General features: G+C 39.7%; 1 protein-coding gene across 20 annotated transcripts in view; it reads right to left on the bottom strand.

Moving 5' to 3' along the window:
- Positions 1–27,410, bottom strand: part of PPFIBP1 (PPFIA binding protein 1) — a 112,868-nt gene that overhangs the window by 4,813 nt on the left and 80,645 nt on the right. For 6 of the 20 annotated variants that reach the window (XM_084505725.1, XM_084505729.1, XM_084505738.1 and 3 more), the window contains 18 exons: positions 26,337–26,451; positions 23,754–23,786; positions 22,304–22,365; positions 21,525–21,609; positions 18,663–18,820; positions 17,565–17,695; positions 16,333–16,386; positions 15,162–15,222; positions 14,034–14,063; positions 12,687–12,858; positions 11,165–11,197; positions 8,848–8,989; positions 8,265–8,393; positions 7,429–7,579; positions 6,019–6,130; positions 5,776–5,864; positions 1,753–1,875; positions 391–516 (listed from right to left, as the gene is read on the bottom strand). In XM_084505725.1, the coding sequence (XP_084361851.1) occupies positions 391–516; positions 1,753–1,875; positions 5,776–5,864; positions 6,019–6,130; positions 7,429–7,579; positions 8,265–8,393; positions 8,848–8,989; positions 11,165–11,197; positions 12,687–12,858; positions 14,034–14,063; positions 15,162–15,222; positions 16,333–16,386; positions 17,565–17,695; positions 18,663–18,820; positions 21,525–21,609; positions 22,304–22,365; positions 23,754–23,786; positions 26,337–26,451 (1,806 nt within the window). The remainder of the gene's footprint in view (positions 1–390; positions 517–1,752; positions 1,876–5,775; positions 5,865–6,018; positions 6,131–7,428; positions 7,580–8,264; positions 8,394–8,847; positions 8,990–11,164; positions 11,198–12,686; positions 12,859–14,033; positions 14,064–15,161; positions 15,223–16,332; positions 16,387–17,564; positions 17,696–18,662; positions 18,821–21,524; positions 21,610–22,303; positions 22,366–23,753; positions 23,787–26,336; positions 26,452–27,410) is intronic. The other 14 variants (XM_084505726.1, XM_084505732.1, XM_084505733.1 and 11 more) reach the window with 10 other exon arrangements.

Here is a 27,410-nt window from a genome sequence, read left to right as displayed (position 1 = left end):
GAGCAACTAAAAGCAATGCTGGTTTGACACTGAAATTACAGATTGTATGAAAGAATTAAACCCCCCTCACAAAAGAAAAACATACTCAGGTCTAGGAAGGAAGATGGTGGAAAGTGGAGAACACCATCAAATTGTGAGGGGGATACAGGTAAACAAACTCATCGCTTTCCAAACTAATTTTGCCCAAGACATTCATGTTTTTTAAAACTATAAGGTAATGAATTTTGACAGCAACTTATTATTAACCATAAACAGAAGAAAAAATAAGAGTGGCTGCAGCAAAGATATCAGAACTTTGCTCTAGCAATTCTCAGTGGTAGTGTTTTTTTTGTTGTTGTTTTTGTTTTTTTTTAATATAAACAGATTCAGCCTGCCTGCCTAAAACCTTACCATCAGTCCCCCATGCACACCACTCCCCCGCAGATTAGGTGCATACTCTGCCAGATCAACAGAGCGTAACCACTCCATCACACGATGATTGGTCCACTGGGTGACTTCAGAAGGTGTGACGCTACTCTATGAACAGCAGAAAAAGGCAGTTAAGGAGACTTCCCAACACAGCTGTCGCAGCCTAACCTTTACTGAAATAAACCTCTCCTGTCTTTAATGCACACAAGCCCACCTTGCACTTGAGAAAAAGCTTCCACTCTTTTTGGATTACTATCTTGCAGCAATGTCAAAGCAGAGATGGGTCTGGACCAAACCCCACACATTCCCCAAGTACTGCAAGATTTCAGAGCAGATATAAACTGAAATTTCATCAGAAATATTTTACCTCTGTATTGCAAAGGGTTCACAATATGCTGAGCTCTCCTGAGTTTCTTAAGCTGCTTCTTCAACTCAGAGTTAAGATACTGACAAGTCTAGGTGATGGGGACACTGATATGAAGCTACCTTTCTGATGCTTTTCTAGCCATAACAAGAAGAGTCTAAAGCCTTCCAGCAATGCAGTATGGTTTGAAATCAGCCAGTTTCAACTGTGGTTCATTCACAACATGAAATGTTTTATCTTTCTAATAATCTAAGCCTAGAACTGATTACAGCAGTGATTAGCTTGTGTTTATCCTACTGGGAAGTGATCATCTTTCTTGCTCTGTTTGTAGGAAGTTGTGCCAAATAACATGAGCTGTGCCTGTGAGTTGAGTGGGCAGGTCTGTATCATACTTCATGCAGTTTGAATATCTTCCTGTGTACTAAGAATAGTTGCAATTTCTACCAGTGCAGCTGAAAACTAGCTATCTCCACATGGTGCAGATAGGCATCACATATCTAAACCCAAGACTCTGAGTTGGTTCATCATCCATTGCCCTAGTCAGTGTACACTGCTTCCAGAACGAACTGATACCAGTTTCCCATCTGATAAGAGTACCAAATTTCTTTTACAGAGGAAATTCTGACACTGCCATAGACTTCACAATTACATAAGCCTCACAGTAACTGTGCACTAAGTTTAAGATGACTTCTGTTACTGAAACATATTCAAGGCAAAAGAGCCAGTTGTCACCTAGGAAGAGGAATGGGAAATTTGGCAGAGATTTGACTCTAGGGCCTGCAGAAGAAAGAAGTGGTGTTCCAGGTAATTACAGCAGGGCATGAAACTTGGGAACAAAATAAGAAAGAGGAAGCAAAAAATGAAACAAAATGAAATAGAAGACAACCAATAAAAGGAGGAGAGGGCAAAGAAGGAATAATCACAAACACTCAGAAAAAAACTAGAGGATTCTTCTTCACAGTTCCGTCTTCAAGCAGTACCTCATCTGATGGCCTCCTGCGCAGACAGTTAGGCTCAAAGTTATTTATTCTCAGAACTTGGATGGCCCTTTTGATGCTGAGGTGGTGGAGGACACTGACAACTTTCAAGGACAGCAAGTCATCCTGTCGAAGAGGAAGGGGGTGTTAGTAAACACAAATACACTTATTAGAGGAACTAATGTCCAACTGTAGGAGACTGCTTTGGACTCTGGCTTAAAATGTCACATCTGATACATTCTGGGATAAAATTTTAATAAATGAGACACAGGATGTCAAGCCATCTGTCCCAGAAGAAAATCTTCCTATGTTGCTCCTATACTAGCTCCTGCATGATGTTCTTCACATGCTGTATGGAGCTTAGTACAAGAAATCTGGAGTGATGATGATGGGAGAGAGTGAGATGATGCCTCCTCCGCAATCCTACTAGAGACAGGACAGCTTTCTAACCACACTGCATCAGAATCAGATGGCATTTTCATTTAGTCCTGACCAAAGTTTTAATATCACAAACATCCAGCTCGAAGTTTAATTTAAAACAATAAATTACCCTGAAGCTGATCGAGGCATTCTGTATAGTTAAAATGAAAAAAAAAAAAAAAAAAAAAAAAGGAGATAAAAATATGAGGTTATGTCAGGTGAATTTACACCACATCATTTTCAGCATGAGATGAGCCACTTCTCACACATCACAGGGTAAGAGCACGCAAAGACACAGGCACACTCCTCTCTACAACACATTATGATACTAACAAAAGCAGATGGTTCTTTCTCCAAAAGCTTGATCCTCCCAATGTTTTTTTACTTACACATTAATCTTGTAGAGAAATTGATTTTAGAGCTCACACAGACCAGCTATTTAGGTTCCCGCTACTCTTTCATAGAAAGAGTCACACATCTCCTGACACATGTGAGAATTTCTACCATGCCAAAGGAGACACTGCCTCACAGCGTCCCTCTCCCTGCACTGGCCACCAGGTGCAGCCTTTGGCTGAATAAGTAGCTTTTAGATGTCAAGAGCTGGGAGAAGCAAGTTTCCTTCCCTCTTTGTGACAAGAGCAGCAAGCAGCAGTTTTGCTCTGGTTCCATTACACCCCTTGTTCTCCTTCTTATATTCAGGGCTACTTCAAATCACTGAGAAGGGGAAGAGAGAGTCATTTGGCAACCGAGAGGGCTTAACTCACAGGACACAAATGGTGAAAACAGCTAAGGAGACACAAAGTTTAGATGAGGCTTGCCGGCTAGAAAAGGCTGTTGGTGTGTCCTGCTGATGGGTTTCCAATCTATGTAATGCAGAAGATGCCATGCTTTGCCTACCTCTATTTTCACTTCAATGTCTAGCCCCAGAAATTTATCATATCAAAACCAAAATAATCAGATTCTGTCTCACGAGAGAGACATGAAAAACTTTCATGCAGGAGCGAGTTACATGACCAGCCTGGAGAGACTTCCCAGCCCACTCTCAGCTAGCTACTGCAGCACCAGAGAAGGGCTACAAAGAACCTCTGCACTGCAACAGGGGTCACATGCTGCGAGACTTGCATTCTTGCTATATTAGGCTCTTTGATTATAATTTAATCCTCATTGTGCCATTAAGTGTCTCAAAGTCTGATTCTTTTCTGGTACAAGTTGGCTGACAAATTAATTTATGCACCTTTATGTCAGGGTTAACCTGGCTTAATATTAAAACATTAAGCCAGGTTAACCCTGACATAAAGGTGCATAATGTTTTAATATTACATGTGTGTTATAAATACTGGACTATTTTACAATTTTGTGAGAATAATCTATGACTAGATTCTTCACTTGTCCACATATTTCATTGTTTTCGGCTAACCTTATGATGAATTTAAGATTAGAGTTTCTATTTCATAGTTTGCTATTTTAGTTTGAGTTGGGGTAAATCTTCACGTGATTTTTAAAAGTATTTTTCATACTTTGCATACAGCTATATTTAGTTGATTATTTACACAATCTGCTAAAAATTTGATGGTTCTACTCTAAAACATTCCTAGCAATTTAAAATTAAAGGGAATTGACAGGAAGAATACCTATTTAAAAGGCAATGCCCTTGCTGCATTTCCCTCCTCTGTCCACTTCTCTACTTTAAGAGAAAAAAAAGACTTGAATAACAGAAGTTCCTTTACCACCTACACTGTAGCCTATCAGCATTCAATGCTCATCTAGTCAATAGTGATAAAGTCTCCCAACACAAGATCAACTTCAGCAGAACCTGCTGGCAGCAGATCTCCATGATTTAACAAGCAGAAGAAAGAAACTTCCTCCTCCTTTAATATTAATGTCCAAACTCAAAAACAAAAGGAAGCAAACACCAAAACACCTTATGCAAGCAGCAAGTACTCGAGTATCTGACTGAAAAGCACTTGACAGCAAAATCATGTCAGGTAGCTGAGCTAATGTGAGAGCTGTACAAAATACATGCAAACACGGCATAAAATGATAACTTTTACTCTGTTCATAGCACAACTCATGAGGGAGTACCACTGCGACTGACTTCTTTGTTACAAAGAAGGGAATAATACTGGCAATGCTCAGTTTCCATTTACTTCTTCAGAGAAGAACAAATGCCTTATAAGTCATCTTACCTGATGTTTTAGACAAATGAAACGTGCTAGGTTGGCTTCACCTGACAGGCACTAAAGTGGGTAGCTGACACTGGTTGTGTACATTTTGAAATACATTATACAAATGCTATTAAATGTGTCCTGTTTTCAAACAAGCTGTCTCTTAAAACTGCAATTCTCTTCAAAGAAAATTGCTTGGGTTTTCTTACCCTAAGCATCCACATCAATATGTAAGTAGATTTAATATTTGCTCACTGAAGAGAAGAGAAGAAAAAAATTCTACCTACTTCTATTAATTAATAGCATCACTAACAGCAAAAGCCCAGCTGCATGAAATGCGACCACAGAATCTGCACGCTTTTGTGTACTTACACATGCTGCCTGAGCACATCAGACAACATCACAGACAATTACGTGCAAGATTGCTCATTACTCACGTATGATTCTGGGCTCTTGCTTACTTTGTTTGCTCTTTCACTTTAAGATATTGTCTTTAAAGCTGGAAAGACTATAGGAAATACTTGCAGGTGAGCTGTACTATCTGGGCTTCTGTTTTCTACAGGTTGCAGCTATTAGCATTAACACAGGATACCTACTACAATTTCAAGCATTCTGTTAAATTCTGCGATACAGCATGTGCAAATATGGCATCCCAGAATATCTTTTTAGCATTAGCAGTGCTTCTGACACTCTCACTTTCTCTCTGCAATCATGCAGAAAATTTGCAGGCCCAATTTCTGAACTGTTCAACAGCTTTGAAAATACTGACATCTCACGAGACATATGAGATGTGTAGGTGTTGGAATGAACTCTGCTTTTGGTACATAACATGAGTATATGTGTAGCCTCTGCAATGTTGCAAGAGCAAGTGTAAGCTCCACCTTTAGCTTCCTTTCAATAGATCTTGTCATCTGGGGCAAAACTCAAATATGCAGATGGTGACCTCACAGTACTTCTAAGTTTCTCTTTAAAACTTTGAACAAAGACCCAGAGTAATGTGCAGATGGTCTGCTGGCCTCCAGACCTGTCAACTTTCCACTCTAGGAAGCTACAAACCAGACTGCTATGACCTGACTCCTCATCCTCTGTAAGATGTCTATCTGGTCCTGCTCTCCCCAGCAGGATCTGAGAACAGATGTCTGTGTTGCCAGAGCTGCCCAAGCAGCCACAGATGCCCTCCAGTGCCCCATAAATGGGATGCTTATGGGGACAGCAAGGATTTGGCTGGTGCACACTCCTGTGGGAGGGCTGAGGGAAAGAGGTTCAAGTGTTAAGTGAATTTAGTATCTATGCAGTCACAATGATGGCAGGTTGAAAGCAGGTCTCTCTAGCCTCACCTGGTCTTTAAGTGAGCTGTCTGGAGGTATGCCAGTGTGCTTTGAAGTGAGGAAAAACTAAGAACATGGCAAAGATGTCAGGAAAAGAAGAAACATTTACTCACCACACTCATGTAATGAAGCATTCGGCCATCCACCTTTCCTTCATCGAACTGGGTCTTATACTGGGGGAGGCCAATGTCATCCAGCCACCCTAAGACCGAGACAACCACATTAGTGCAGCAAAGCTCTTCTCGATTAATAGCAACCATGTCTGTTGGTGCTATTACCACTCTTTGAGCCTTAAATTTGCCATGATTAGGAACCCCTACAAAAAGTTGCTGCTTCAGCATGCAATAAAATCTTACTTGTAACCCAGTGGTAATCCAGTTTTCCATGATTGTTTTCCTCTTCAGACCCAAGCGCCTGCAGAGCAAGCTGAAGCTTCTTCCGATGCAATGGGTGCTTTATCCCAAGCTCCTGTGAAAGTAAGGAAAGCAGCAAAGCTTACGACAATACTGTACTTTATTTCTCCCTCTGCTAAGAATTAAATATGGTTTCAGAAAGTCACAGTGTAAACAGCACTTGATGGTGACTTGGCAGGTATATTTCCCATTGCTGAATCCCAAAACTATCTCAGCACATGCTTGGAATTATGGAAATGCCAGCTCACTGGAGTGGATTAAGAGACGTAGGTTCTAAAGAACTATATGAAAATATCAGCCATAGTATTGCCATACCAGCTTAAATCAAACAATTTAAAACATGTTAATATTCAGAAAAATACTTGATGTGATTACAACCTTCCCTCCCACTTAGGCAGGTAAGGTTAAATGTGTTAATTATTTAAAAGCATATAAAGGTCCCAGGAATTACTGAAATTTATTTATGCTTCCAAATGCACAAGAACTTCCCCAGTCTAGAGGTGCAAGTGCCGCCATCGAAGATTTATTTAATCCCATGTACACTTTTACTAGCACTCACTGGTTAATGTTATCTCTGAATACCACAAACCACTATGTCCACATCACACTTCTTGTATTCCAGTTGTAGTATAGTATAACTAAAGTTGTAGTATAGTATAACTTTGAATTAGCTTACTAATTGAAACAACTCCCCCCTTCCCTAGGGTTACTATTTCCTGAGGGTAGTAATTATTAAAAGTTGGAAATTCAAACATTAGCAAACATTGTGGATTCAAAGTGTAAACTAAACCAACTTTTCTTTTTTTTTTTTTTTTTTCTTCTAGTTTTAGGAAACAAGACAAACGATTCCATAATTTAAGACAAAGAAAATGGTCACCCTGTGTGTAACAGGGTGTATGCCTCTTTGTAAAATGGGCAGAAAATACATCCAGACCAAAGCAGCAGCTTTTTACAACTTTTTCACACAGGCATAAAATAACTGTGCCATAAATAAATGATAATGAACCTGTTTCAAAGCTGTTTGATAATGAAGCACTCTTGAGTGCATGCTTTTAAAAAGCAGCACAGCCAATTCAGGTGTCCATGTCTAGTGAAGTTAATTCACAAACTTCTAATTAAGAGTTTCATTACAGAACATTACATTTCTACTAAATGTCACCTACAAAGAACCAGATTTTGCATTGTTGCAGATGATAAATAAAAAGAAAACTAAAAAAATTTTTTACATTTTTATTTTGACTAGATGCACTTCACAGTGCAGACATGATTTACATTAATAGAAATACTTTTTTTTTTTTTTTTTTTTTTTTTTTTTTAAGTTTAATTAAAAGTAGTGTTTCTAGTACTTCTCACCTTTTCCAAATCCTGCTGAGAAGCCTGAAGAAGTGTTTGCCCCGACAGTATCCATTGTCTGCCATTACTTATATAAGAGCCTAGTCCTTGGTCCTGGAGCCAGTTGCAAACCTGCTCTTTTGTCCACTTGGCAAATGGCATGTCCAGCTCACTTCAGAAGATTTTACAAAAAAAGAGATTGATAAATCCCATGCCTCAATCTTCTGCTTTCATACTTAAAATAATAAGAACAACTGAGCCATTCATTCATAGGTATTTGGTGGGAGCTGGGGCAATCTCCAGGGAAGAACGTGCATCATGATCAGCTGCTAGGTAAGCCTTGGAATAGTGTATCTCTACGTCAGAATTGTTAGCACCACAAAGTGCTAATTGCTACTGATCTCGCATCACCATTACAATAAACATAATCTATTAATGCTACTGGCACAATCACCTTTGCTGCCTAGGGTGGCTAAAACTAAATAAAAAATATAATATTTCACTTTTGCCTTTAATCCCTAGAAATGCAGCAGGAAATATACTGGAGGAATATCTCTCATGGCCACACGAGGGCTCATGATCCATTTTGTGCAGCCTTACAGATGCACTCCTGCAAAGTCACAGGCATGAAAAGCTTCACTCAGCAGCAAGATCCCACCCCTGGGCACCCACCACCCAACCAGCCTCAACCTTGCCAAGACCACTTCTCAAAGGAAGAAATAGCATGGATCTGCCTGTTTCTGCTCGCCAGGGGAGGGAATGTATCCTTTTGACATTGTGATTCTCCTTTTGACCCTGTGCTCTACTGGAGCTGCCAGGAAGACAAGCATTGGCACACTTTTCACCACTCATCTTACTTGTGAGATTGCCCCAGGTCTCGAGACCAGCCTAGTCGCGGCCCTGCAGTTGCTCTTGTCCCTCCTCTTTTGAACTCAGTCTCGGACATGTCATCTAGGTTGAAGGTGGTAGACTGACTTCTTTTAAGTCTAGATTAATGGAAGGAAGTATATTCATATTTGACCAAGGAAAAGGAATGCTTCTACTAGTACAACCAACACACACAAGATTTCCCATGGGGTTTGTAGCCCTTCCTGCACCCACCACCAACCCACCAGTAGCCAAAAAAAAAACAAACAAAAAAACCTTAAATACCATGCTCCTGCTCTTGTGACGGTCACACCAGCCATGCCCATAGCCTGCCTTGAACAGACCACAGGGCCACTGGTTGGAGAGGGGAAAATGGAAGATGAGAAGCTGAGGCAGATTTGACAGAAAATGCATACAAGAAGACGGAAGACAGAGCAGTGCTCCTGCTAAGCCCACCAGCTTCTTCCTCCCAAAAGCATCAGCTTGGGCAGCCCCAGTGCTCGGCTAGAACCCTTGCAAAACCCTTTGCAAAATCCAGCTCTGCATAATGGTCATTTCGCATCTTTCACTTACTTTCCAAAAAACTTCTTGATTCCTCTGGCCTTTTTCTTGGAATCTGGAGAAGGCGGAGTCATCTGTAAACTATCTGTTTCTTTTGGTCGAGGGGGCAAGCCAGCCAGATCCAAGTGATCTGCAGATCCTTTTTCTGTTTCAGCTATTAGAAAACAAAGTTCCATCAAGACTTGCTTTCACAGCACTGTACAGACACACTCCTGAACTCTGGAACAACTCTATCTAAAATTATTGAGCTTGTCTTCCTCATTCATGGGCCTTACTGAAACACTCCAAGGCAATGTCCTTGCTGGTTGAGTAGGCAACAAACATTTGGTGAATTAATCAATGATTTAAATCCCACATACACTCTTTCTCAGGGAGTGTCCTTTCACAGAAGCCCAGGAACAAATCAGTGCCATAGCAGAAGTCCCCAGAGCCCCAAAAAAAAAAAAAAAAAAAAATTATTATCCTGTGGGCATCTTTCCTAAAGATCTGCAGTATCTCCTAAATTCCCCACTCAGAAAATTCCAGCAACAAACAGTTCCTCCTACATCCCAGGAGTAAGAGGGCCCTTTCACCTCATTGGTGGAAAGAGGGCTTCCCCCATGCAAGTTCTGAAGTGTTTCGTTCCTCTGTAGAGAAATACCATGAAGTCTAGGCTCTGTCTGAACTGAATCTTCTCTTTGGAGAGAACTATAGAGCACTCTGATTAACGTGAAAAGTTTGATCTATAGCTGTTTTCTTTGACAACAAAACTCACAAGTGAAGTTGTTACAAGACTGTTTCATAAAAGCTAAGCTAACAAAGAACAAAACTACTTAAAGACCATTTAAAAAGAAATTACACAAAATTGCAGTATCTATTAGGCTACATAAGCAGAGATGTGGCAGCAAAGTGCTAGATAGCTGAATAAAGTCACCATAAGTCACCATAAAGTGGCTTATGCCACTTGCTTGCTGAAGAACAGTGACAGCACGAGCCTGCTCAGATGAAGCAGCTGTGGCAAGGCAGCCTACAGCAGGCTGACAGTCAGGCCTGCAGCCACTTTTACCCTGTTTTCATGTGGGTGTGTAATTAGATGACCATCGTTTGTTTTTGACATGGACTCTCAGACTTCCAGGAGAAAACACGTTGCATGAATCAAGCTAGAGCACACACTGCTGGGACACGTGGTCTCAGCATACCTTTCTGCTGAGCAAAATTTTAGATGTTTCAGATAGATAGACTACATTTGAACATGCCCCATTTTCCTTCAGTGATTTACAAGTGAAACCTCATAGTGAAGCAACAAGGTCACATAAAAGATTATTTCTTCGTACTTTGGTTTGACCACTACTGAATATGGGAATCCTGCCATTGAGAGACAGCGGTAGTGTCAAACCAGGCTTTTGCATTAGTGATCTTTGCTTTAATTGGATAAGAAAAAGTGCCAGCTTAGAAAAAAAAAAAACAAAACAACAAAAAAAAAACCAAAACAACAACAACAACAAAAAAACACATTTAAACATAATTCTGAAGAGAGAGATCAAGGACAAGGCTAGATGCATTAGAAGCAGAGATTTGCGGGTATTGCAATACTTGCTCCTTGTACCTTGCTCCACTGACACAACCTCTAAGAGGAGATGACATTTATAGGGCTGTATGGGAAACCAAGAGGGCCAAGAGCACTTGTGTTTCTTTGTCAGCAAGGGTGACACGCAATGGCTGTGCTGCCACACCAGCTGACACAGCTCCATTTGCTAATGTCAGACTCTGTAGGTCCTCCCTGCCCTTGCCAGAATCACTCAGGGAATGCTCACATTGTGAGATCAGGTTTTACTACATAAATAGCTCCATCTCAATCTGCCCCGATTATTTCTCATTCATTTACTACATAATAAATATAACTACTTCTCAGAAGAGAACTTACATACCCTTCCCCTCAGAGCTCCCCTAAATGAATGCCTGAGAAGTAAATACACTCCAACGCTGCTTTGCCACCCTTCAAGTTTATACAGGGGTGTCCAAGAGGGGCACCAGCACAAAGGTGCCCCATGTGTTTATATGTTGCTGATTCTCAGTTGCTACCTTGGTCTGTAGGTAACTCTGTGCTCAAAGCTTTGGCAAAGGTCTCTGCAAATTAACCCGCAATCTCTCATTAGTAGCAGCTATCAAAAAATTGCACAGCTGACTTATAGCAGAGGGCAGATGTTACATGGAAACTCCTTTTAACAATGCACAGTTTTGATGCAGAGCTCTCGTGTAGCTTTTGCTTTAAAAGTGTGTGGCCATAACCAGCTGTTAGCAGCAGTCACAGCGCAGTGCTGGTACAGGCAGACATGCAGTATTACTATACCTAAGGTAGGTGCACTTGCACTTCGACTGCGATCTTCAGATATCCAAACAACGCACATAACCACACGCAGCACAAGGGGAGAGAACACGCAGAGGGACAAGGTAAAACACATTTCAAAACTTACATCAGCAAAATACAGGACAAAAGGAGGGAGGTACAATAAGGCACATGCACCACATACAACATTGAATTTACAGAGAGATTAGGATTTCCAATTCGCTGCTAATCCCTCTCTCACAGAAAAAGAAATGCAGTAAAGATCCTTGGTGGAGAGGTTAAAACAGCACCCTCCATCACTTCAGTGCAGGGAGGTCACCTGCTATGTGACTCACGCAGGCTCCTGTGGGGTGGCAAGTATCTGGACAACAGTTTTACAGATGGAAGCACTGAAACCTGGATAACATGGGTAACTCACTCAAATCCACAGAACCATGCTCTAGATGGCCCATCTTCCAGCCTTTTATGACAGCCACAAGAACTCCATCTTGTTAAACAAATTTCAGGATGAAACAGATGATTACACAAAAGAATGCACAAAATAAACCAAAGCAAAGTCTAATCCTCAGAACAGACTGTGTATCTACTTCAAGTAAGCTAGTAAATTTCCATGCCACACGACACAGGTAAATTATGTGCAATGCATAATAAATGTGTGAGCATGTTATTTCTTTTAAAAAATGACCCAGAATTGTCATTGGTAAGTAAAAGCAGGAGACTCTTCTGCTCAAGACAGAAGAAGCTGTCCCCTTTTATGCTTCTGAAAGATAGAGCTAAAGTCCTAAATTTTGTGCAATAGAAATAAATTTTAGATAAATGGCAGTAGATCTGATGCACAGACTCACTTGATGCTTGAACAGGAACAGTGTAAATACTACTGTGGCAGAGCAGCTAATGCAAGTAGGATTTCAGCTACTGGTAACAGCAACTTCTGCATTAAGCAAAATATTTTATTTCTTCATCCAAATGTCATCGAATGACAAAACCAAAAAAAAAACCAACACTTTCCATCACAGGTCTAGAACTCAAAATGAGCTTGAATAACTTGTCAATGCTGTTCTTGTTGTCACAATCTCTTTTGCAAGGCTACTTAAATACGCATAAAATAAAGAGGAAGACTGAATGTAGCTGCCTCATTTCCATACATCTGAAAAATCTTATGAAAGATAAACTGAGGATGGGACCGTGGGAGAAAAAATACCCACAAGTCTCATGTGCGAACTACCACCAGGCAGCCAGCATTTCAGAACTGCAGCATTCTATTACAAAGTCTCAGGGGAGATATCACAGCAGAGGTTAAGACAGATCAACTAATTTCATTACATCAGAGAGGTTTTCTCTGTCGCTTCATTTTTTCCAATCATTCTACTGAGAACAGTACCACCAAGTCACAGTGAGACCAAGGCTGGCTTTCCTGCTTCTTAGGACTGTTACAGCACCCAGAAAAAAAATAAACCTCTAGTTCTCTGTTATTAAGACATTTGTCAAAATGCACAGAATCTGAGTGCAGGTGCACAATACCTACCCAGATTTGGGGCACTTGCAGTCCTCTTGTTATTTTTTATCTTGAAAAAGCCTCGTCCAAATGAAGATCTGGCTTTACGGGTACCAAAACTATCCTCATCTCCTGTGACACCGTAAGAAGGAGATTTTGGAGGGACGGTTGCAAAATTATTACCTTCCATTGGAGGTTTAACCTGCTTAAGGTAGGGAAACAGTCAGTATCAGGGAACTGCAAAGGACCTTTTAGAAAGATACAAAGTGACTGTTGACAGATAACCTGAAGAGTCATTCCTTCACTTTTGTTACTACAAGAAAACAAGGTAAAAAGCATAAAGGAGAACACAGACAAGATCTTCATTTGAATATATTCAGGATCCAGGATTACTACCACTAGCTTCTAAGAATAACGTGTTGTCTTGAGGATGTTTCTCAGTTTCTGCAAGTAAGGCTTACAGGTATGAAAACGATAAAAATACAGTCCTGGAAGGCTTTGAACTCTTCCAAATTTCCAGGGTTTCTGTCTCCCCCACTGGTAGCTGAAGGGGCAATGGGAAGCAACGAGGGAGACAAAACCCCCACACTAAATCAGTTCTCTGCCAAGTGCCACATAGCCCCTTTCATCTTGTTACTGCTATGCAATTTCAGAAGAAATTAATTAAATGATTATGTCCACTGACCAAGCTGAGAGTAAGCACATAGCGAAGCGTAAAAATGACAGGACAGAAAATCAGAAACATCAGTTCACCAATTTCAAGTAGTAGTTTTAACCTTTTTTGCTGTTTCAGTGTTTCTTTAAAGGCAGAAAAAAAACTCATTCACAATCTAAACACATTCCTTTAGCTTTTGCTGAATGGATACCACATTTGGGCTAAAAGCAGTATCTGATATAGGTGTTTGATGTAGGTGTTCTCTCTACTCAGATCTTCCTACAGGCAGCAACTGTTGCATGCAAACTACTGACATAGTAGGGTAGACCGTGGTGTAACTGTTCTGCAATGACAGTCTCTTTAAGAACACAGCTGTTACAGAAAACAATCTGGAAACCCAACGGTTTTTAGAGACACTAATTATAGTCAGTGTAATAGTTAATGGTTAGCTTTGCTAATTATTGAGTGGTAGAATTATGTGGGGGAAACATTGGCTTAGATGGCAACCTTATGCTCTACCAGACTGAAAGATAATTCACGTGTGAGAGGACAAGAATGTGTGAGATACAAAGTGGTTGTGGCAATTCATCATATCCTCCTTGCTATCTTGTTGCATTCTCCCTTTGGAACTGCATGCTGCAATTTCACAAGTTTGAGCCTTTCACCACCTACTTGCTGTCCACATTTCTCTGCATTCACACAGGAGCATACACACACATTACCTCTGTTGGCTTCTGTGCAGGGTCTCTGTCCTGTTTCGGAAAGATTAAGAAACACATTTTAGAAGTCACAGTTTATAGTCAGTATCCAATTCATTACAGTCACCCTGAGTTGAACTGACCGATATACCCATTCTCTGTACTTTTTTTATTCCCTAAAGATATCTCTTTGGAGCTGTATTTCGCACAGACTAATTCTTGCTTTTTTTGAGGTCAGTGAGCTGACATGAAAGTACAGTTGCTTCAGTTTACTTTGTAAGGGATTAGCTGTGTACATAATCAGTGACAAGCAGCCTGTAAGGCACTATTGAGCACAGTTGGGTGACAGGACCCATAGCAGAAATCAGACAGGGTAGAAGCCAAGTAGATGAAACATCCACAGCCTCTACTCCTTGCCTGTCCAAACCAACCAACCCCACAGCCTGGAATTTCTAGCTTTCATAATCAAGTTCTGGTCATATTTTCAGTACTGTCAACATCCTTCTTAAGCTGTAAAGCACAGCTCTTGGTCAGCTTGGCTATCAGACAATTTAAGAGCTTTTAACAGTTTAGGCTGTCAAAAAAAACGCACAGGAATAACCCTGATTTGATGACAGAGTCTATCTGTTTTGTCTCTTCTAAAGTGGCCTAAACAGAAGCTATCACCAGAAACACAATGGCTCAATATTTTGTTCCCAACCACCTGAAACGCAGAGCCATCGCAGACTGTATTTCAGAATGCACTAATTACACAGCCTTCCAAAATTATTAGCCTTAAACACGGGAAGGAAGTGGTAGCACATTTTCTGTGTGTCTTAAATCAGAAAAGCATATCAACTTAAGTTTAAAAAAAAACAAACACCACCACTCATTATTTGAAGAAAAACACAGCATGAGATTTTCTGGTAAACACCTCAAGCAGAAAAACAAACAAACAAACAAAAACTACATTTGCAAGGACAGATTTTCTCCTTTAATAAAGTCTGGAAGATGTCACACATCTGAGACCACTGGTAACACATGATATGAGGAGCCTTGCTGTGACCCAGCGTTTCTCACAGTAAGAAAACAAGGCATCTGCAGGGTCAGTGCCATAACAGAGATGTCATCCCCATTTCAAAGGGAAAGATGGAAGTAAGAGCTCAAACCAACCGCTTCATATGTCTCCTTCTTCAAACTGCTTAGACTGCTGGACTTCTGCAGTGGAGAAGTTCTGAAACAACATGAAGAACAAGCGGAGTAACTGGCATTAAATTTTCTAAGATAAGTACACTCTCAGGAGTTCGCTTTCGAAAAGCATTACAATACGTGATGAGATATACTCAAAAACAAAGACATTTCTAATTAAGGCAATCAACACACTAATCAGAGCCCACACAGTTTGAGGAGATATTCTAAGAACCTCCAGATCATAATTACTGATGCTAATGCTGCAGTGACCTGATGCCTACCTTGGATATTTTTGGCTTCTTATTTAAAGTTTTATTTTCAGAGGTACAAGCAGAAGTTACACAGGCAAAAGTGATATAAACAGAAGCTATGAGAAACAGTATTATTAGCAAGAGGCTTCTGACTAATTTAATCCTTACAGAAGCCAAGCACAGTAAGCCAATCATGCTTTAGTATTTTATTTACAGTTTATTTTCCATTTGAGACCAGGTATCTCCCTGTTCTGGTGAGACTTATGCTGGAGTGCTCAAGTCTGAAAAGAAATTTACCATTTAAGTCTTCCCTACATACAGTTAAAAGAGTAACTTCACTGCATTTTACAATGTTACCTATCTTTATACCAGCATAAGGGCAGTAGAATTTGGCTTTGGGAATAGTCTCATGGCACTAAATCACTCAAAATATAAACAGACATTGAGCGTTATGCAATGGACCAAACAAACCCTGTTGACTTGGGCACATCGTTAACAAATTGCTTTGACTCAACCTTGAGCTCATAAATAGTCCCACTGGTTTTCCTGAGCAATACGGTTATGTGACAGGTTAAAATTATGTTTTCATTGTAGTCTGCTGAGTACCTTTTCCCCACTATCAAAAGAACAAAAGCAAAACAGAGGCACTTGTACTACAGAAAACTGTAAATTTCAGTGTCTATTGACGGTCAATTAGAGATGCTTCATAATATAAAAGAAATTGTTAGCACGTGTGCACAGATAAAGCATTGGAAAATAACGGCCATGAACAGAAAACCACCACCGCTACATCTTGGCTGGAATTACTTGGCATATTTGCATGTGTCTGTAAAATATGGAGGGATTGATAGGGTTTTTGAGTCAACAGCCACATATGTTTCCCCAATATTTTTGATACTTACGCTGGACCGTCACACAGCTGAGTTCCTGGGGAGGAACCAGTTGATCTTCCTTCACTGTAAAAATTAAAGATATGAAAAAAATAACGTATTTAAGTTCTCCATGCAAACACCTTGCTAATATACAAATCCTAAAATCTCAGCCTGCTTTTATTTATTTTCACTTCAGCTGTTACCACATTAGCACATGCCAAATATTCTCCTCTACAGTTGTCAAGTCTTCTAAAAGACGAAGTTGAGCTCAAGTGCCCCAGGAAAGAAAACTCATACTGTAAGTTAACTACAATACTACAGTACTGCAGCAGAGGTTACAGCACGCATAGTGTAGCATTGCAACACCAAGTAGCAGAGATGAGTGGCTCCCTGTGACTTACCCACAGTGCTGGGAGTTTTGTTGTTGGTTGGTGCTTTGCTGTTTTGTTGTTGTTGTTTGTTTATTTTGTTTTTAAGAGGCAGGATATAAATATCTGCAGCAATGGCTAGAGCTGCATGAGCTTCTCACCCAGCAGGCTGCAGTCTGGGGCACAGGAGCCACATTTCAGCCACAGCCCCAGGGTGCAGCCATGCACCCCCTGCTCTGGCTTCTCTGAATTTCTGGATCTACATGCTTAGTCTGGTATTGGAAAATCTCAGGCACAGTTCTCATAAGAACAACTGAAGAAATATCTGCATTTCATCACATCAAAGGATGGCACACCAAGGATATCTCCTTCTCTGATCTCTTGAAACACTTCTTGTGGTTTCCTTTTGAGGCACTGTTAACAGCTCAAGGTCAGCGTTGGACAGCCCTTTTGTGGCAGTTTGTGTGGTGCCTTACACCAATCTTTAGCAACTGTGGAAAATGCCTGAATGCAAATCATCAGGAACACATTTGTTAGCACACAGCCAACATTATCTCAGCCAGACCTAGGTGATGTAAAACTATATAAAAATAAAAATTCGGTGTCCTTAATTACATTAGGTCAGTTTTTCTCTCCTGTTCATTTCTTGCGATGCAACTGATACAGAGTATGAGTGCTGCTACAAGCAACAACCACCAAATCAATGCTTACTTACTGAAAAATATTTAATCAACACAGTTTGCAAATACATGATTAGTTTGTGATAGCTAGTCAAGTGAACGTTAGTCTCATTTAATGAACTTAATAACTTGACGTCATTGGCAGATTATTACTTTCATTAAACATCACAGAATACTGGATTTACAATTGAAAAATACATGAAAACAATAATACCTCAAATCACTTGCGGGATCTGACCTAGGCTGTGTTTTCACTTTCTCTGCAACAATTTCTGAACTCTTGGACGTTGATGAAAAAGATGGGATTGAAATCTGTAAAACACTTGTGTGGATCTGTAAGGTATTCTAAAATGAAAGAAGAATATCTCAAACTGAAATGAGCTCAAATTAAGCAGTCATAAATGGTAAATGTGATAGATAAACTATAAAAAGGCTCCAAATTAAAATTATAAAAAAAGGAAATAAATTATATATATATGTTTTAAAGACAGTGGTGATTTACTACTTGAAAAATGTCACTGGAAGATAAAGCATGAATTGCTGCACTGATAAGCTATGGTGTAGACAAAAACCTTAAAAGCCACCACAGGTTGCCAGCTAAATCTCTCTCTACCACAGACTCCAAGAAGAGTAGTTAATTTTTCAGGTTCATGCCTGTCCTCAGGCCACTCAGAGAATACCAGAAAGCTGCCGAACATCTTTTCTTCAGTGTGTGTTCATGCTGTTTAGTTATGTCTATCATGCTGTTTAGTTATGTCTATCAAATCCCTTCTTTGATTCAGAGTTTTAAGAGAAGAGATCTGTAGATTTATTACTGAAAAATGTGATTATAAAAAAAACAGAGATTTGACAATAACCTAGTTATTTCACTGAATGCAATCATGTAATGATGTTTACAATCATTACATGATTACCATCCATACATTGATGATTGCATCCTTTTAAATATGACAGGGTATATTAAATGAGTCCCAGCATGTTAACTTCCAGTTCCTGAAAAATGAAATGCAGCTCCAAAAACAGACATGTTTGATATGAAAAATAGTTAAGACCCATTACCATGACAAATACAGCTATTTGCTATTTCCTGATCCCATCTGATTAAGGAAAATAAATTCAGCTGGATTCCAATGAAACTCCTCAGCAGGTTTCACAAGAAATCCACCTTGTCCAAAAGGTTAGGAAAGATTACTAAAACTGAGACCCAGAAAAAAATCTTTTCGGAATCATGAGTTTTGATGTGTCTAACATGAGTCCAGCACAGGCAATATTTTCAAGGAGTAAAGGAATTAAAAAATGAAAAAAGAGATACCTCTTCATGAATATTCATGTTAAACTCATCATGGATTGGAGATGCTGTTACAGGAGTTGGGGATGGACTTTTCTCTGGGTCAGTCAGAGTTGGTGTGTCCAATAAAACTGTAGAAACTGATCCTGAATGCAAGAAATCTTCACTGTCACTTTCCTTGCCTGCAGGGAGAGAAGATGGGAAATTTCTTGGTTTGACTTCTGGATACATGATAACTCTCATTCCTATGCAAGGTGCAGCCAGTATCCTCATTTATGGGCTATTGGAAGAGGCTTGAATTATGTATTTTTAGGAGAAAGTCCAATAGGAGAAGGTACCACATGCTGCTTCCTAATTCAACTGCCACAGCGTGGCAGGGTTGAAGCAGAAGGGAAACATGCATCTGACAGCAAAAGCCCAGCCCCCTGTAAAGGCATTTAGTGGGATCAGTTTCAAAAAGCTCAATAAACTGAAGTAGTTATTTCCTGTCTCATGTCCTGGGATTTCATACTAAATACTACTTTTTGCATATTAACTAGGGAAAGACTAGGGGGATGGGTCAAAGTTTGCCTGAGACAAAAACAACCCATCTCTGTGGTGTCTTTAAGTTACCCATAGGAAAAATGCAGTCCACAGCACAAGAACTTAACACCAGCTTTTAAGTGACTGCTTTATGTTTGCAGGCTGCCACAAACTGAGTGTGTTTCATTTAGTTAACTTGGTAGCCTGCATCAGCATCTGACATCCTCTGCGTCCACAGAGTGGCTTGCTCCTGAACTGCCTCATTACAGACCTGGATTTCCATACTTGTCACTAACACCGGAGTACTGACCCCAGTAGGGGAATGTTCAAGGAAACTGATACTTTCTAAAAAGCAAGCAGAAACCTAGCACTTGTTGCAAAAGACCTGATACAAATATAAGCCAAAGTCTGTTTACATGAAAGATCTTTCACAGAATCACAGAATTTCTAGGTTGGAAGAGACCTCAAGATCATCGAGTCCAACCTCTGACCTAACACTAACAAGTCCTCCACTAAACCATATCACTATTTCTTGCTCGTTTTTCACTGCCTGTCCATTGCTCTATGAATCAACCATACACCACAGTTCCCAGAGACTCGATGTCTGTTTTACCCTCTTCCTCTCTTTGAAGGAATGGCACTCCATGAAAAAGCAATCCCTATTTTAAAAATGTTCCTCCTCTTTCACGACATTAAGCTTGTTGCTTTGCACTCATGACCCTCTGTCCTCTTCCCTCACAGATTCTGTGTGATCCTAGCTTTGGCAGAATGAAGACATTCAAGTTGTGTTCTTAGTGTTCCTGAGTGCTGGTTTTGAGGCAGGAAAGGTTCTTACATACCAAAATTGATGCCCACAGACAGGGTGAACTGTCTGATCTCTGTTCCCTTACAACAAGGGGAGGAGGAGTCACTTACTAACAAGGAGGTAGCAAAAAGGCTTCCCTATGCAACCTGAGCCCAAAATGCTTCAAAGCATGCCATTTCCAGTTTCAGTTTATGTTCCTGACACTAAGCTGAGAGAAGCTGGGGAAAAACAAACAAAAAAACAAAAACCACATGCCCATCTGCCATCTGCCCTAAAGAAGGCAACACACTCGGGGCAGTTCAGGGCCTGTGAAAGGCTGTGTTGGCCTTCAAAGAACTCGCACACAAAGGAGGTTTTAAAAATGTAGCAATGCAACATCACAGCACACAGACTTTTAAAGTTGTGCATATATTATGTATACATACATTGGTAGAATGCTAATGTCCAAGATTTGTTGAAGACAGGTCTTTCAGAGGGTGATGACCTACAACATGTGACTTGAGTACTGGAAGAGAAGTATGATGTGGGGAAAAAAAATCATCCTATAGGAGCTATAATGCAAATAGGCCTGGATTGTAACTGTAAAGAGAGTGTTTGTTTTCTAACATCTGAGTGTTTTCATCTGAAAACCCAGAACCATTTCAGGGTAATGCTCTCCATGTGCTTGTTTTGCTTATCTTTTAAGGGAGAAAGGGGAAAGAGAGGGTACTCAGTGTAGTTACATTAAACTGATGACCACCACCCTCAACGTTTATCACCTTTGGGAATCAGAAGGTCCTGGATCTGGAATGCTCCACCAGCCTTTCAGTGTATGAAACATAACATCACATGCTACAATATGTAAGTATATAACAACCATTTCAGCCACATGGTTATGCTCATTATCTGAGGGGTGTGGGAAGGTGGACAGGGAGACAAAGAGAGAAGAGGTTAGTAGTAGAGATGAAGAAAAGCCAGCTTTCCCCCCACTCCAGAAAGGAAGAACTATTCCATAGCTGCTGAATATGGTGGTTTGTGGGGCTTCCATTACATGCCAAAGACATTGTGTGCCATTACAACACAGTCTTGGCAGCATGTCCACTTTGCTACAGGTATTTCTGCAGCTCTTGGGCATTGCTGTGTGTGCAACTGCTGTGGCAGTGCTTGTTTGGTTGGAAGGAACATGCATGCTTAGGGTCTGCTCTTCTCAGCTTCCAACCCCTCCCAAGGAACACTTGCAAGTGAAGGGAATTGCGATATTTAGCAGTTAATGTAGTACCTAATCAAGAAAGGCATTTCAAGAGGCAATGGAAAGAATGTGAGAACTCATCACATTCAAGCTAACTTTACACTGGGGAAATAAGCAACTGACAACAGTAGTCACTACTACCGGATGCACCCAAATGTGCAGCAGCACAGACAGAAAAGGAAATTTAACAGTTTGCTCTGGTATACTGTTTTACTGTACCTAAGAGATACCTTCAAAGATAGTAAGTCTAAGAGTCAAAATGTAACACTATAACAATGCACCTACAGTTTAAATGGGAACAGAGTTTAAAACTTCTTAAACTGTACAATACCTTTTTTACCTTGAGCCAGTATCACCATGTCTTGAACTTTCTTGTACCTATTCAGAGACTGTCGAAGCTCTTCTATCTTCTGATCCTTAAATTAAGGAAAATTGTGATTGATCTTTTTCCTTTCGTAAATAAAAAATAATAAATATGAATACTTGATATTATTCAATTTAATTGGCTGTGAGACTAGAAGTATGGATGGGACAGGACCCAGAATTCTGTGAGGCTTTGAAATATCAAATACTTGCATTTAGCAAAAGCTGTTATCTGGTTAATCAACAGAATTGTCCCAGCCTTGAAACTGGATTTCAGCTCCCTCTTTAAGTCAAAGATCAAGTATAATGCATGTGTCATTTACAAAGGAAGCAGTAATCAAAAGATTTAGGGCTCTGGTGATCAAAAGAAAACATCCTATTAAATGTACATGCATGTAAATATGCAAAACCATACATGAAAACAAACCATACTTTACAGAATGTCCTTTGGAAATGTGGCCTGTATTTATCTCCTGGGACTTGCATTGGAGCTCTTTACATTTCAAAACATGGTGTAGAATGCAGTCCCACTGAATTTAATGACACTGATTTGTGAGGACATGGGACAGAGCTCATAAATGCCCAGCATCTTTCCATTTAAAAGGTACAGCAGTGCTTCTGACTATAGTGAATACTTGATTCTTACAAATTTGATTTTGTATTGAATTGCGACATGTATACAGATTTTCCTAAGAGATTTAACTCACTTTGATGAATGATTATAGAGGGAAAAAATGACTTTGCTACCTTCTCTTCATTTGCTGCCATAAGGGATTCTACCGCCTTCTTCATTTTCTGTACCTCTATATCTAAAAACACAATACAGTTACCTAAGTCAAATTAAGTAAGATAGTGTAAGGAAATAAGGAAAATAAAAATACCCTAGAATTGACTCAGTAGTATCTGAAGGTAAATTCACAAATTAAAAGACAAAACACAAGCCACTTAAATTCTATGTTAGATGGAAATATACAGAGCCATTTTCTACAAAATCTTTTTTCTAATATTTTTTTAAATCAAGGAAATGAACAAATTCATAAAATTATCCACCCCCTCAACTTCAGGAAAACTGAGTCATGAGTAAAACTACTGCTTGACTATCACTCTCTCTCTCTCATATAATCAAATAATTGCAAAACAAAAGGTCCAAAATACAAAATATTACTACTGGAATGCAATAAAAATACATCCTCATTACTACAGTCAATAAACACCCCAAATGGCATCTCAAAAACCCACTATACAAAGCAATAGGATTAATGGACATCATGAAGAAAGCATTGTGCAGTGGTGTTTAGTTATAATTCAGTATGGATGTAAAAATGAGGCCAACACAATGGAATGATGCAAGTATTTGTTGTGACAAGCAGTCATGCTAGAATACATACTGTAGTTCAGACTTGGAAAAGGTCCCTGATACAGAGATCGTGGTTCCGCACTTCATCTATAATCCTTATTTACAAAGTAATAGAAATACATGGAAACATGTTCTATCAGTCTATGAGGTTTGATTTTGGAGGCGTTCTGGACTACATAAATGTAAGATAAATGGAAATAATCTCAAATTTTGCTAAAAATCTACTTTGCATAAATGAAGGAAACTTTAAATTTCTTTACAATCATAGGAAGGTAGCCAAATTTACAGGCAAGAAAACATTTTACTTGAACTTCCTAAAATCCTTCTGAAAAAAAAAAACAAAAAAACAAAAATGCAGTGGGAAGATCGTTTTCCTCCTTAATGAAATGCAAGAACAAAACAAGCTGCCTGACTGACTTTCTAGATAAGAGACATTTAGACATATTGAGTAAAACTGTAACTGATACAGCTCCAGAAATTTTCACTGAGTTATGCTAATAGAAAATCTGGCCTACTGGATTGTAACTTCATTTCACTGACAGGCAACTATTTTATTTGTGAGTACATTTTATGGAGAAAAATCTATGCAATCTGCTTTCAAGTGAAATGTTGTGTCTCAATGAGACTAAATCTTCATTTATTAGCTTTTTTTCAGAGAATGTATTTCAAGTTTGATATATCCATCCTTATTCTCAAAATTTACCTTAAGTGTAACTAAGGGTTATAGATGACACAACCTAACAATGTGTGTTAAAGCAGTTTTATATATACATGCAGAAAGCTCTTCTGGTAAGCACTTCTGAAATACAAATGCATGTGGAAAGACACCAGAAACCTTACTTTTATCTTTCAGCTTCTTTTTACAATTTTCATCTGTGCAGGAAAGTCCATTGGATGTAAAATTAGCATGAAGGTTATGACATTAAATAACTTTTAACAAAATATTGCTACATAAAGGAGCAAACTTTATCACACACTATTGCAGAAGCAAGCAGTTCAAAATTTTACCCTGCACTCCCCCATTGCTGATGTTCCTAATGACTCAAACAGTCTCGCTGCTCTCACCCGTATTTACCTATCTCAAGGATTTATTTATTTCACAGAATCTCTAGGTTGGAAGAGACCTCTGACCTAACACTAACAGTCCCCACTAAACCATATCACTAAGCTCTACATCTAAACGTCTTTTAAAGACTTCCAGGGATGGTGACTCCCCTACTTCCCTGGGCAGCCTGTTCCAATGTCTAACAACCCTTTCAGTGAAGAAGTTCTTCCTAAGATCCAACCTAAACCTCCCCTGGCACAACTTCAGCCCATTCCCCCTCATCCTGTCACCAGGCACGTGGGAGAACAGACCAACCTCCACCTCGCTACAGCCTCCTTTAAGTTATCTATAGAGTGCAATAAGGTTGCCCCTGAGCCTCCTCTTCTCCAGGCTGAACAAGCCCAGCTCCCTCAGCCGCTCCTCATAGGACTTGTTCTCCAGGCCCCTCACCAGCTTCGTCGCCCTTCTCTGGACTCGCTCGAGCACCTCCATATCCTTCTTGTAGCGAGGGGCCCAAAACTGAACACAGTACTCGAGGTGAGGCCTCACCAGAGCCGAGTAGAGGGGGACGATCACCTCCCTAGCCCTGCTGGCCACACTGTTTCTTATGCAAGCCAGGATGCTGTTGGCCTTCTTGGCCACCTGAGCACACTGCTGGCTCATATTCAGCTGACTATCAACCAGCACTCCCAGGTCCTTCTCTGCCTGGCAGCTCTCCAACCACTCATCTCTCAGCCTGTAGCTCTGCTTGTGGTTATTGTGCCCCAGGTGGAGGACCCGGCACTTGGCCTTGTTGAACTTCATGCAGTTGACCTCAGCCCATCGGTGCAGCCTATCCAGATCCTCCTGCAGAGCCTTCCTACCCTCAAGCAGATCGACACACGCACCTAACTTGGTGTCATCTGCAAACTTACTGAGGGTGCACTCAACGCCCTCGTCCAGATCATTGATGAAGATATTAAAGAGGACCGGCCCCAGCACCGAGCCCTGGGGAACGCCACTAATGACTGGCCTCCAACTGGACTTGACTCCATTTACCACGACTCTTTGGGCCCGGCTATCCAGCCAATTTATTTATTTTACTACAGGTTTTCACTTGTAAGGTCTCAGAAAAGGCTTATGCCAGTAGCTTACACTTAAACTAATGCTATGCAAAACCCAGCTAGGTGATAATGCATGAATGTGTTCAAAAAGCACAATTCATGTAATGGGGCTGATAACTGGTGTTATCTGCATTATTTTATAGTATTGTTCTGAGGCAGAAAAAACATAGTTTACTGGGGAAGAAGGTCCCCTGATGAGCTATACAGAGAACTAAACTAAAGGTAAGAACCAAAGGGTAACAGCAATTCAATGTATAAAGCAGCCCCCAAGGAAGAAAAGCGCCATTTAGGTAGTAATAAATGCAATAAAGCCAGACCTTTTTCTACATTTAAATGTTCTGAAAGAAATCACATTTTGATGTGGTCACTTTCAGTGCTTTTATACAGTAGCTTTAAAATCAGATAATTTTATTAAATAAAATTTGACAATCTACACACAGCTGTTTCTGCCTCAGGTTAGGGGAAGAGACTAATTAACCTCTTGTGGCTTTCTAAAAAGCATACTTTAAAAGTACAATTCTAAAATCTGTGATAACTACCAATGAGATACATTCAGAAGTGAAATTTCAGTAAGTCCATGGAAAAAGTTTTGAGGCTTTAAAGTAAATTTTCTATTTTTAAATGAAGTTCCCAAATTTAAATTTCCCCCAAATAAATACTAATTATTTTTTTTTGAAAGCAACTAGAAGTATCTGACACATAACGTTTCTTTGTGAATTCAGGTTTAATTAGGATTTAGAATTAACCAGTGCATAAAACCAAAACCAATCCTTAATTTCATCTGTTTAGGGCTGGGGACACACTGAAGATTTGCACATCCTACCTCGGTTTGCATTATGGCTTTTTCCCCTCCTTAATAGTAAGAGGTATATAAGCAAAGCCCAGCACAGATACCCACGCTTTGACAAATACATTGAGAAGGGAACTTCTCAATATAACCTTTTTGGGGACCTAGTTGAAATTAGTTTAGGGATTTCTTTGCCAATATAAACTTTATCTTTCAGACACCATACAAGCCATACGAAGAACTAACTAGGGATTACCTAAGGCAGTTTAATGTTGATCCAGAACTATTCTGATGGTAGGTTCAGCAGTTGCATTGTGAATAGTCACTAAATATGGTAAATAGTACTAAACCCAAAGGCAGAAAGAGCATGAAAATTGTTTTTATCTGTTATTTCAGTTCAACCACTCACAGAAGTACTACCTCAGATAAAGTGACTGAGGAGGATGGGTGCCTCTACACCATCCTAAGAAAGCCTCCCTTGGTCTTACCTTTGTCCAGTATTTCAATTCCTTCTCCTTTCAGCTTGCAAACCAATTTTTCTTGCAATCTTTTTACCTCAGCTTCCTTCTGCTCCAGTTTCTCTTTCAAAGCTGCTAGTTCATCCTGTAACAGACACAGAATCACTCAGTGACAGTTACCATACACATCTGAGGTGCTTTCAAAATTTACTTCTATGAAGCACAGTGGACAGGTCCTCAGCCAGTGAAAGTGACCAAGCACTCCCTGACATTTACACTGGGTAAAGGGACACCCATCAAACTCTGCCACTGAGCATTGCAACAGATTATTGAGTCCTGAAGGAGGCAAAAGCAGGAGACTTACAGACAAAAGCATCAGTCTTATGTATAATTTGAAAAGAGATTTTACATCTAAATTAAAAAAAGAAAAAATAAAACAAAAAAAAATCTTTTTTATTTAGCCTTGCACTGATAGAAAAATTGCAGGTGATAAGGCTGAGTGGTAAAATTTATGCTGCAAACATTAGCTACAAAATGCTACAAACATTTATTTTTATATTTATAGAACATTTTGCACGTTCAAAGCAGGATAGTTACAGAACTGTGCTTACAACAGGCTGAGGACAGTTTCAGAAATAATCACTGCTTCTATGAACAAAAAATTGGTCACAACACCATTAAGCACAAAAACAGATACTGAAAAGCAGTTCAGACAAAAACATGGTACCTCTGCCATACTTTTGGTTTGCTGACCAAGTATTAAGAAAGGAAACTTAAGAGTTGAGATTCATGGCAACAAGACAGATGGTATTTGAGGGAGTTGGGGTGTATTAGATAAATGCTGTCAAACTGTAACTTAGATCTAACCATCTGCACCAGCAACTGACTGGCACAGGTCCATGCATTTAAGTTTTAAAATTTGAGTCAAATCCTATGCAGTTTAATAAGATATTCCTTTGAAGTCCAAGAATATCTTGTGTAACATCATCATCAAGACAGGACCCAACACTAAAAATTTAATTTGTTCAGTTTGTAAACAAAACAAGTCAAGACCCCTAATTTTGGCATTTATAGCGTCTAACTGAAGTGTTAAATACTTAAAGG

Source organism: Aythya ferina (assembly GCF_964211825.1).
Source record: "Aythya ferina genome assembly, chromosome: 1".
NCBI lineage: Eukaryota > Metazoa > Chordata > Aves > Anseriformes > Anatidae > Aythya > Aythya ferina.
The sequence above is the reverse complement of the archived record's forward strand: the minus strand, read 5'-3'. Positions and strand labels throughout refer to the sequence as shown.